Consider the following 12,934-nt stretch of genomic DNA (forward strand, 5'->3'; position numbering starts at 1 on the left):
TCTGGACAATGTTTTTAAAGAAAAAATGAGATTTATGGGCCAAAAGCCCAAACTTAAAGTGCATAAAACAAGAGAAAATACACTTGTACCAATTTAGAAATAAGATGGCTTTGGTATGAATATGACTTGACCCAATTGAGCTTCAATGGATTAAAATGGATTTAATGAAACTTTCAATTTCAATTGTACACTTATAGTATAAAATGGGAGATATACTCCATATTTTCTTGTATATGTATAATTAAAATCTATAAGAACTAAACTCATTTTATTAGGACCAAAATAGTTAGGACTTCTGTATTTACATTTCTGCTTTATTGGCATGACTACTTTTGATTAATCTTGCGTTTATTTTTTTATGAATTGGATAAATAAAAATGATATTGAATGAATAGATGGTTAGGCATATTGGTTTGTCCACTAGGAGTTAGCGTGGGTGCCAGTCATGGCAGGTTGGGTCATGATAGAGTTGGTATCAGAGCCTTAGGTTCATCGATCTCTCGTACAAACACATGTCTAGTAGAGTCTTGCAAATCGGTAATGAGACGTTTATACTTATCTTCGAGAGGCTATCGGACACTAGGAAAATTCCCTTTTCTTTCTTTCTTTCTTTCGTGCTATTTGATTCCAATTGATATCTGGATGATTCAAATTGGTATCTGACTATCCTTCATTCTCTCGCAATGGCAACAACACGTGCGGTAGCAGCCAGAAGCAGTGGTGGAGGTAGAGGAGCAAGTAGAGGGGCAACACCAGCTGGGGACAGAGTCGCAATAGTTGATCCCGTGCCACCAGTGGCTCCTAATGAGGCCGCGGAAGATGCAGCCGCACCAGCTCAACCAATGTCAGTGCCAGCTCTGCCAGGGGCTGCAACTGCTACAGGTTTACCAGAAGCGATGGCTCAGTGCTGAACTGGTTACATAGGTTGGCACAAACCGGAGAGATACCAGTCGTTCCAACAGATAGGGGTGTAGGGATAGCAGCCCCAGGCTCGGAAAGAATCCAGGCTCTAGGAGTTCAGCATGCCGCAGCAGTGGCTCCTCGCTTGAATGAAGTTTCGGGTTTTGAGGTATTTTCGAGACCAGTTACAGGGTCGGTCATGACCGGTGAGGAGCATGATTTATTTTGGAGATTCACTAAAATGAAGCCTCCGATTTTCTATGGCACAGAGTCAGAGGATGCGTGCGATTCATCATAGATTGTCATGAGAGGCTCCATAAGTTGGGGGCAGTGGAAAAATATGATGTTGATTTTGTGACTTTTTCAATTCTTGGGTGATGCCAAGTTGTGGTAAATGGCATATTTGGAGTGCAGGCTAGCTGGGTCACCTCCGTTGACTTGGGTTCAGTTCTATTTAGCGTTTCTAAAGAAGTATATCCCGCGTACTCTGAGGGACAGGAAGAAGGATGACTTTGCTAATATTGATCAAGGGAACTTGTCTGTTGCTGTTTTTGAGTCCTATTTTCACTCTTTGTCCCGATATGCTCTTCAGTTGCTGCCCATTGAGAAGGAGAGGATCGGGCGTTTTGTGAAATGATTGAACACTGGACTTCAGCTATCAGCTTGTAGCCAATGGGGCTTCATTTTAGGAGATAGTGGAGCATGTCCGTGTTGTTGAGGGATTAAATAGGAGGGTTATGCAAAGTAGCAAAAGAAAAAGGCCCGAAAAGGTGAAAGTTTCAGCAACTCCTTCTTTAGGGGTCAGAGTTCTTAGGTGTAATCAGGGCGTCCGGTTCAGTCTGTCATGCTAGTGTCTACTGAGGGCCCATCAGGGGCCAATTATCATTCTTCGGGTCAGCATGAGGGCTACACCACTTCATCAGCTTCTGTTCAACGACCTACGTTAGACCATTCGTGCTTCGAGTGTGGTAACTTAGGGTATATTAAGAGGTTTTACCCCAGACTCACACAGAGTAGTCAGGGGGATCAGTATCAGGCTCCCCGAGCTCTGTTCGCATCGGATAAGGGAGGCAAGGACTGTGCACAGGCAGGGTGGGGCGGACAGCCACACAACGGGTAAGGGTGGTGCCCAGCCTAACCAAGACGGTCCTCAAGCAAGCAGAGGTGGACAGTAGCCCGACAGAGGCGGGGCTCAAACTATACAGGGTAATCGTAATGGTTCACAGGCTACAGGAAGGCACAATCACTTTTACGCTTTCCCAGGTAGACCTGAGGCTGAGGCCTTCGATGCCGTCATCACAGGTACTATCTCAGTTTATGACCGAATGGCTTTTGTTTTATTTGATCCGGGTTCTACTTTTTCGTAGGTGTCTTCATATTTTGCTATGGGTTTGGATATGATTTGTGATAATCTTGATGCCCCTATCGATGGTGGTAGATAGAGTCTACCATTCCTGTGCGATTAGATTTATGGGCTATAGTACTTGGGTAGATTTAATGATCCTAGACATAGTAGACTTTGATGTCATCTTGGGCATGAGTTGGTTGTCCCTGTATTATGCAATTCTAGGTTGTCACTCAAAAACAGTTACTTTAGCTATGCCCGAGGTACCTAGGCTTGAGTGGAAAGGTAACCATAGTACCCTCCCTAAGAAAGTTATATCCTTCATTAGTGTGAAGAAGCTATTAGAGAAGGGTTTTTTAGCTTATTTGGCACATATCCGTGATACCAACGCAGATAATCCTTCTATTGATTCAGTCATAGTGGTACACAAGTTTGCGGATGTGTTCTTCGCGGACTTGCCGAGTATGCCACTTAACTGTAACATCAATTTCTGGATTGACTTAGTCCCAGAGACTCATCCTATCTCTATTTCACCCTATAGGATGGCGCGAGAAGGATTAAGAGAATTGAAGGGCCAGTTGCAAGATCTTTTAAGTAAGGGGTTTATTCGCTCGAGTGCCTCTCCTTGGGGTGCTCCCGTGTTGTTTGTTAAAAAGAAGGGCTGGTCTATGCATATGTGTATTTATTATAGTCAACTAAATAAGGTTACTATCCGAAATAAGTATCCCATCCCCCGTATTGATGATTTGTTTGATCAGCTACAGGGTACTTCTGTGTTCTCTAAAATTGACTTAAGATTAGGGTATCACTCGTTAAAGATTCGGGCAGAAGATGTTTCTAAGATAGCGTTCAGGACCATGTATAGATACTATGAGTTCTTGGTTATGTCTTTCAGGCTTACTAATGCCCCAGTTACGTTCATGGATTTGATGACCAGTGTGTTTAAGACTTATTTAGATTCTTTTGTGATAGTGTTCATTGATGACATCTTGGTGTATTCTAGAAGTAGGGAGGAGCATGAGAAACACTTGAGGATTGCTCTTGAGGTATTACAGGAGAAGAAGTTGTATGCTAAGTTCTCCAAGTATGAATTTTAGTTGTCTTCTTTGTCTTTCTTGGGGCATGTAATTTCAAAGGAGGGTATTATGGTGGATCCGCAGAAAATTCAGGCAGTCAGGGAACGGGCTAGGCCAACGTCAGTGACCGAAATCGGCAGTTTCATAGGTCTGGCTAGCTATTATCGTTAGTTCGTGAAGGGGTTTGCCTCTATTGCTTCTCATTTGACCTGTTTGACTCAAAAGGAGGTAGTGTTTCAGTGCTCCGACGAGTGTAAGGAGAGCTTCCAAAAGCTCAAGACCTTGTTGACGACAGCCCCTATTCTAGCATTGCCCGTAGAGGGCAAGAATTTTGTTGTTTATTGTGATGTTTCATGCCCTGGTTTGGGTGCTTTTTATATGCAGGAAAAAAAGGTGATTGCTTACGCTTCTAGGCAGTTGAAAGTGCATGAGAAGAACTAACCTACTCATGACTTAGAATTGGTAGCAGTGGTGTTTGCGCTTAAAATCTAGAGGCACTGCTTGTATGATGTCCATTGTGAGGTGTACACTAACCATCGCAGCTTGCAGCATGTGTTCACCCAGAGGGATCTGAATTCTAGGCAGCGTAGATGGATGGAGCTACTGAAGGATTATGACATCACCATTTTATATCATCCTGGTAAGGCAAATGTGGTGGCCGATGCGTTGAGCAAGAAGTCAGCTAGTATGGGAAGTATGCCTCGTTTGATCTCTTCGGAGTGTCCGTTAGCCAGAGAGGCTTAGACTCTAGCTAATAGTTTTATGAGGTTGGATATTTCTGGCACGGGCAGAGTGTTGGCTTGTGTTGAGGCTCGATCATTATTTCTGGAGCAGATTAAGGCTAAGCAGTTTGAAGATGCTAAGCTGTGTAAACTTCGTGACAAGGTGTTGCGTGGTGAGGCAAAAGAGGCCGTGATCGACAGAGAGGCGGTGTTACGGATTAAGGGGAGATTTTGCGTGCCACGTGTGGGTGACTTGATTAAAACTATTCTAGTAGAGGCTCATAGTTCGAGGTATTTCATATACCTTAGCGCTACTAAGATGTATCGAGACCTGAGGCAACATTACTTGTTACACCTCGAAAATTTCGTATGTGTTGATTTGTGGATAGGTTAAGGTGAGCTTAAGGTCATTATGAAATCCCTACGATTTTAAGCGAAGGATTAGATAGCTTGAAGTTCATTTAATAAGATTTTGAAGTTCTATGAATATGTGAAGTTTAGTTTGTTGAAAAGAGCGAAACGTAAGTCGTGTTCGGAAAGATTTCGCTATGATTGAGCTAATGTTTATGTGGTGATGTTTTAAAGGGCTAATATAGATCCTATTGTATTGTTAATGAAGTATTATACAAGTGCTAAGAAGGTTCTATAAGGATTGGAGATCAAACGAGTCGACGAAAACGAACTTCGGGAAACTGGGGATTATACAGCCAAACATACTGGCCGTATAAAACATACGGACCATATGTTGGACTGTACATTTAGCCCAGATTGGCACCCATCTCTGGACCAAATCTACGGCCAGACATACGGTCAGTATAATTTATACGGACCGTATGTTGGTCCGTAGAAACTGGTGGGGCAGATTTGGTGTATTTAATAAGGGACCAAGTTTCATTTCATTTAATTTCACACCCCTTCTCTCTAAAACATCTCTCTACACTTCTCCCACAAGAATTCAAGAGATAATAGTGATCATCAACATCAAACTAAGTGAATCAAGTGTAAGAAACCCATTAAGGTTCATCCAAAGCAAGGAATCCAAGTGAAGGTGAAACTAGGGTTTTGCTCAAGTGAGGTGTTTTCACCCAAGATTCATCCCTACACCATCTAAGGTAAGATTTATGGTATTTCCATGTTATTTAAGGTATTTGAAAGTTGAAACACTTGGATTGTAGAAGATATAGGAAAATGGGTCATGAATGTGGGAATAGTGTCATCTTTGAGTAATAGTTGAATTGAGTAATAATTCGTGATATGATATGATTATAATCATGTTATAAATGATGTTAAGAACATGGGGTATACATTGTATGTGAACGAACGTAATCGTGTGTTATGACCATGGATATGGATGATTGGAAGTGAATTGAGAAATATAGATAATGTGGATGAATAAAGACTATTGTTATGATATTGTGAATGTACTATTGACATTTGGGAGTTGATTTACGATATGGAGGAATGTCGTATAAATAAAGGAGATGCTGTCCAATTTTCTCTAATTTTAGTCGTGTATGCTAGCCATCGATTTCTAACGATAGTATGACTCTAATGAAGGTAGAAACGTGAGCATGGAAGGAGAACGTGCAAGTGTAAAATAGTTGAACGGGAATGTATGTAAGGCTAACCCTTCTTTCATAAGGCATGGTTCTTTGGCCAAATATCTACTCTTCTATGAGCCTATGACTCTCTCCAAATGATTCTATCCTCAAAAGGCAACAAAGCTTATAATTCACGATATGTATTACGATTGTACTAGATTCCTCATATAACGAATAATCCTATAAGGATAGATGTAATGAATAATGATAATGGTAATGACGTTGATGATAACGATGATAGTAGTAATGATGCTAAAGATGCTTATGATCTATTATGTATATGTGCCTGTGTACGACTTTTATGGAACCCCGAGCTTATAAGGCCGGGTAGAATGTATATATTTATGTAACGCGTGCGCACCTCTGCAGTTGGGTACGGATAACCCTGAAGCCTTGGTTGGGCCAGGTATGTGAAACCCTGAAGCTTTGGTTGGCCAGGTATATATGATAACCGAGCCTAGTCATGGTCGGGTACGTGAAACACTGAACCTTCTTGGTCGGGCATGCTATGTAAATGTTATGTATATGCTATGGATATGTATATGATATAGATATGAGTATGAAGACGAATATGAATATGAATAAGAATACGTATATGAGTACGACTATGGATATGAAATGTAAGTGAGTATGGATACGAATACGGAGGTATGTACACAATCTCGCATTAGAAATGGAAAGTCCCTATAAAAGTCAAGTAAGTGCTTATGACGATGACGCTACTATCTCCCATCATATTCTATTTCTTATGTTGCTTATTATGCTTCTGTATTGATATTGATCATGCTTTACATACTCAGTACATTCTTCGTACTGACGTCCTTTTGTTTGTGGACGCTGCGTCATGCCCGCAGGTGGCCAGGGTGACAGACTTGATTCATTGCTACATTACTCAGGGACTATATAGTGGAGCTCCATTTCTTTCAGAGCTAAAGCTTTTGGTACTTATTCTTTTGTGTATATATTTATGGGCATAGCGGGGTCCTGTCCCACCTATATGATATGACATACTCTCCTTAGAGGCTCGTAGACATGTGTATATGATTAGGTGTGTTTGGCCTTGTCGGCCTATATTTCGGATATCATTTTGTTAGCCTCGTCGGCTTATGTACATTGATATGGGCATAGTTGCTAATGTTGATATAAAGGTATTGATGTTAAATGGGATTAGTATGATTGATGAATATAAATGTATAATTTTATATGTGGCTCACCTAGATGTAAATGTAAAGGTATGTTAAGAGATGCCCGGGTGGGCTAGCACCAGGTGCCCTCGCGGCCCTCCGGTTGGGTCGTGACATTACTGGTGGGCCAGGATTAAGCGTAACATAGTGGAGTTTATTGCTCAGTGTTTGAACTGCCAACAGGTGAAGTATGAACATCAGAAACCTCGGGGAACACTTCAGAGGATGCCCATTCCTGAGTTAAAGTGGGAAAGAATAGCTATGGATTTCGTAGTTGGTCTTCCGAAGACGTTGGGGAAGTTTGATTCTATATGGGTTATTGTCTATAGGTTGACTAAATCTGCTCACTTTATTCCGGTTTGGATAACTTATGACGCTGAGAAATTAGCCAAGATCTACATTCGTGAGGTTGTTAGACTACATAGGGTTCCTATTTCCATCGTGTCTGATAGGGACACAACCTTTACATCTTGGTTTTGGAAGCATTTGCATGAGGAATTGGGTACTAGGTTTGACCTTAGTACAGCTTTCCACTCTCAGACTGACGGGCAGTCCGAGTGGACTATTCAGGTTCTTGAGGATATGCTTCGGGCGTGTGTGATAGATTTTTGTGGTCATTGGGATCAGTTCTTACCATCAGCAGAGTTCTCATATAATAATAGCTACCACTCGAGCATCCACATGGCTCCATTTGAGGAGTTATATGGGAGGAGGTGTAGATCTTCTATTGGCTGGCTCGATGCGGTTGAGGTGAGACCTTGGATTATGGACCTTCTTAGAGAGTCCTTAGAGAAGATGAAGGTGATTCAGACTAAGAATTTGGCAACACATAGTAGGCAAAAGGAGTATGCGGATCGAAGGGTCCGAGGTCTTGAGTTTATAGAGGGAGAGCAAGTTCTGTTGAAGGTTTCAATGGGTACAATGAGGTTTAGGAAGAGAGGAAAGCTTAGCCTAAGATTCATTAGGCCATTTGAGATTCTCAAGCATATGGGGGAGTTAGCGTATGAGTTGGCTTTACCTCCGGGCTTATCAGGCGTTCATCCGGTATTTCACGTTTCGATGTTAAAGAAGTATCATGGCGATGGTTCATACATAATTAGCTGGGATTCGGTGTTACTAGATGAGAACTTGACATATGAGGAAGATCCCATTGCTATCTTTGATAGAGAAGTTCGTAAGTTGAGTTCAAAGGAAATAGCCTCCGTGAAAGTTCAGTGGAAGAATCACCCAGTTGAGGAAGCTATTTGGGAAACAGAATAGGATATGCGTAGCAAGTATCCTCAGCTTTTCGCTGAAACATGTACCTTTTCCTAGATTTCTCATCCTTGTCCGTTCAGGGACGAACGGTGTTTTAATTGGTATCTGATGTAACGACCCTCCCGGTCATTATGAAAAATCTGGGATCACCCTACCAAATGGAACACTTCCAAGGATAGAACGAGCTAATAAAAACTCAAATGTAGAAGTCTAAGAACTGAAAATTAGCTTATTTATGATTATTGTTTAGTTGTGTTGAGTCCATTAGGGGTAACGTAGGAAATTAGACCTCTGTTGGGGATTCTGACTACATGGGTGAGTCTATACGGCGTTTTTACATTAATATGCATGTTTTGTTTTTGTTTGTGAGGTCTTGGATAAAGTGTTGGGGTAGAGTGAAAAACTTTGGGAATTAGCCAAGTTAGTAGCTCAGTGGTACTGCTACGGCAGACGAAGTACCCCTGCGATGGGACCGCTGCAGTGACGGATCTCTCGCCGCCGTGGTCAAACGGGAATCAGGGTGTCTGTTATGGCGGGCACTGGACCGCTGTAGCGCTTGCGCTGTAGCGGAACTAGGCTCTCCATAGCGGAGGGAAATATTCGGTTAGGTCCACTACAGCAAGCACTTTCCCACGATAGTGAGACCACTGTAGCGCGCATAATGACCGCTGCAGCAGTTGACGGAGACAGAATCCCAAGTTTTAAACACTTAGTTCCGAATTCTTTATTCATAAAACTCCAAAATAGTTTCCATGGAGTACCTAGGGAGAAATTCTAAATCTAGGGCAAGCATATTCTTGAGAGGTGATTCTCAACCATTTCTTCCTTCATTGCGCTTTTATCTCTAAGCTTGTCATCATTCTAATGGGTCTACAATGGTGAATTGAGAATAGTAACCCTAGAACTTAATAGACCTTCAATAGTTGGTGGCTTATGATTATTATTGTGTGATTATCATCTAAAGGCTTGGGTTATCACTTTCTAATCAAGAATTGAGCCATTAGAGACATGAACTAAGTGGATTGAGACTTAGGGTTTCATAAAAATGGTAGCTTGACTATAGAAACTACTTGTAGGAGATAACTTGATTGAATAACCTTATAAATTGATAGTTAGGGTTGCTAAGGCCAATGCTAGGATGATTTATACCTAGCCATGATGGGTACCCAGAGCTGGCTATCAAGCACCACTCATCATGCTATCTATCATATTCAACCTGGACATATATCATTTTCAACATAAAACTTGTCATAAACCAATTTCCAAATCTCCCAAAACATGTATATATGCAGAAGCCCACGAGGCTACAAAATGATGTACAAAATATACTTTGAAGGAGTGTCATAACATCTACAACCCACACATAAGTATCTACGAGCCTCTAACTAGAATACTAGAATCATAAGGACGGGACGGGACGGGACCCCGCCATGCCCCATATATATACACAAAATAATATACAAATAGGCTGCACCTCCGAATTAGTGGGGTGCTCCTATACAACTACTGATAAGGCTCCTAGGTATTCGGTCCGTCTCCCTGTCTACCTGTGGACATGAACACAGCATCCATAAAAAACGGACGTCAGTACGAACAATGTACTGAGTATGTAAGGCATGTATATCAACACAATAAAGAAGTAAGAGAACATGGTATGAAGAGATAACCTGTAACTGATTGCCTCTTAAGGTGGAATCATGCATGCTAACTTTCATAATAAACAACATCATAATATGTATACATATATATAAACTGCCCGTCCATATAGGTACGGTGTGATCATCATTAGCCCGCGTCCGGGGTAACATCTCAAGCCTCCCACTAGTGGTGTCTGCCCATGCCATCTAGACATGGGGTAGTCATCATTATAGCTGCCCACTACGCCTGTCGTAGTGGCCCGGCCATATAGGCGCGGTGTAATCATACGTAGAATAAAATCATAAACCTTACAAAAGCATCCATTCATAAACTTTGGAATCTTTAGAATTAGAACCATCAACCTCATCATTATCATAAAACACATCTCATTGCTATCTCATAAGGAGCTCTTAAGGACCTTTAACCTTCATCTTTTAGGATGTAAGAAGATTATGGGAATATAGAAAAGAAATCATAATATAGGAGTCATGCCTTTGAAAGAAGGGACTAGCCTTACATACCTTTACGTCTCCTTAACGACTAAGAGTTCTCCTTTCAAGCTCACAACTCTACATTCAAGAGAATTCTTACCAAGGTTAGATCATTAGAAGCATGCTTAAGTCTAAGCTAAAGAGACAAAAAGGCTAACAAAAATTGGGCAGCATTTCCTTTATTTCTACAACTTTATCCATATAATATAACAACTCCCAAACATCAATAACAACACCCATAATATCATAATCAATAATTTCTTCAAGTTAGGCATTATTCAATCCTTAGAATTCTCTTTCAAATCCTCCACAACCATGACTACAATACAATGACATATTCATTTTTCACATAATACTCCCTCGACGACATTAGCATCATTCGTAACAAGGTTATACTCATTTCATGCTAAGAATCATGACTCAAATTAATTTACTACTCGAAATACCATTATTTCCATATTTGAGCTCATATTCTATATTCTTCTCTAATCTAAGTCTTTCAACCATTCAATACCTTCAATAACATGAAATAAGTGTAAAACTCACCTTTTATTATGTAGGAATGGTCTTTGGATGAAGATACTCCACTTGAGAAAACCCCAACTTCAATTCCAAAGGAAACCTTGGCTTCCACAAACCTTAGTAATCTTTTCTACACTTGATTCTCTTGGTTCTTGATGATGAATCTTTGATCTCTCTTGACTTTATGTTAATAAGGTGTGTATAATATTCTAGAGCTCTCTTGAAGTGTGGAGAAGGTGAGAAATGAAAAATAAGACTTTGGTCACCTTTATATAAAAAAAACAAAAGCTGCCAGCTTGGATTTATCCGGACACTTATATGGTCCGTATAAGTGACCGCATAATACTTCCAGTGATCACCCTTCACTGTGACTATTATACGGAACGTATAAATGGTCGTATAGCCCACTTTTTTCCAAAGTTGATCTCGTCGTTTCGTTTGATCTCCGATCCTTATGGAACCTTCTTAACACTTATTTAATACTTCATTAACCATCTAAGGAACCTTATAAATTATCCTCGAGACCTTATTAAATAATCCTTAACTCGATACTTGCAAAAACCTCTCCAAACACGACTTATACTTTACTTCCTTCGACGAACTTTCTTCTCTTGCCTCAAATGTCTTTGGAATCTTAATTAGAATCATTAAGTATCCCTTCTTACTTGTAGGTACATCATGTACACCTTAACTTGTGTTAGTCTATTTACCTTAGTCTATTTTATCGCACAATGACATGAAATTTTCCGAGGTGTAACATAATCATTCACCCATTATAAAAGGGTAAGGTGGAAGGGGGTTCACTGTATTGATATTGTTGACTAGAGTGTTTGTGACTTATTTATCATCTTAATTGCTAGACTTTGAGCGTTCCAAGGCATTACGAAAGGGAAAGGCTATAGCAAAGTGATTCGCATTGTTCCAGCTCTGCAGTTGAGGTATGTTACAGTCTACTTGAGTTAGACTTTAATTAGTTGATCGTATATGTTGGGAGATTGATAGGAGAAAGCATGTATAGTCTTCAGGCATAATGTGTGGTTGAAATTCCTATATGCTATTTATTACGTGACAGTGTGGGCTTAATGCCATTATTCGATGTGTTGTGATCTATATTTTGATGACAATTGTGGTGACAAGTTAATATGATATTCTTGATAAAAATGAGATACTATTTGATAATCGATCATTGAAAGTGATGTGACAATAAATATGTATATATATGAAAATACACATTTGATCGGGGGTGAGGATGTGGCCTAGTTGTGAGCTCGTGGCCCGAGGTTCATTCTTAAACGAGTGGTACATGGACAGCATGAGACCCCTGCAGGTCATGGCTATTGGGAAAAGACACTAACTAGCATGTATGTACATGAGTTATCAGTGGTTGAGTGAGTGAGAATGTTGTTGGGAGGTTTTATTTCATTGCTTGCTCCCGTTCACTTGATTGTAATATCAGTGATTGACTTGGTGTTGGCTATTTGATTATGTGTTGTTGACTGGTCTGACTATTTTTATTGATTTTGCGATTCATGCATGATACTAATCTTAGTCGGCTTATGATATCTACTGCTACATAGTATTTGTACTTATACTATCTTGCTACATTTTTTTAGTACAGATTATGATCCAGAGACGGCTACCCGACCTCACATTTAGCATTGAGGCCATTTCCTGACAGATTGAGGGTGAGCTTCTATCCATACCAGGTTGCCTTAAGATCTTCCTTATCTAATGTCTATTTCCATTCCAGACATTGATGTTTTTTTATTTCAGACAATAGACGTTCCTTAGACATGTTTTGGATTAGAGCCCTTGTACGGTGACTTTCAGATTTTGGGGTTGTAATAGTTAGGACTTCCACATTTACATTTTTGTTTTATTGGCATGACTACTTTTGATGAATCTTGCATTTATTTTGTTATGAATTGGATAAATAAAAATGACTTTGAATGAATAGATGGTTAGGCGTATTGGTTGCCCACTAGGAGTTAGCATAGGTGCCGGTCATGGCGGGTTGGGTTGTGACAAGATGCGTCTCTAACCCACCTTTCTTCTTCCCCCTCTTATCCTATTACATGTGAAACCCCGCGGGCCACTGCCTTCTGCTTGAAACTATTTGGGCTTGATATAGAAAGTTGTTTTCATAACCGATTGAAACATGTATATAAAGCTGTTTTCAAAACCAAGGTTAAAATTTT

General features: G+C 40.4%; 1 protein-coding gene across 1 annotated transcript; it reads left to right on the forward strand.

Moving 5' to 3' along the window:
* Positions 1-2,115: 2,115 nt before the first annotated feature.
* LOC132639636 (uncharacterized) lies at positions 2,116-8,088 on the forward strand. Its single transcript, XM_060356076.1, has 5 exons — positions 2,116-2,202; positions 4,156-4,334; positions 7,158-7,330; positions 7,469-7,829; positions 7,929-8,088. Exons 1-5 carry the CDS (start codon positions 2,116-2,118, stop codon positions 8,086-8,088), a joined length of 960 nt encoding a protein of 319 aa, XP_060212059.1.
* The last annotated feature ends 4,846 nt before the right edge of the window (positions 8,089-12,934 follow it).

This window comes from Lycium barbarum, chromosome 5, assembly GCF_019175385.1.
Source record: "Lycium barbarum isolate Lr01 chromosome 5, ASM1917538v2, whole genome shotgun sequence".
Lineage (NCBI taxonomy): Eukaryota > Viridiplantae > Streptophyta > Magnoliopsida > Solanales > Solanaceae > Lycium > Lycium barbarum.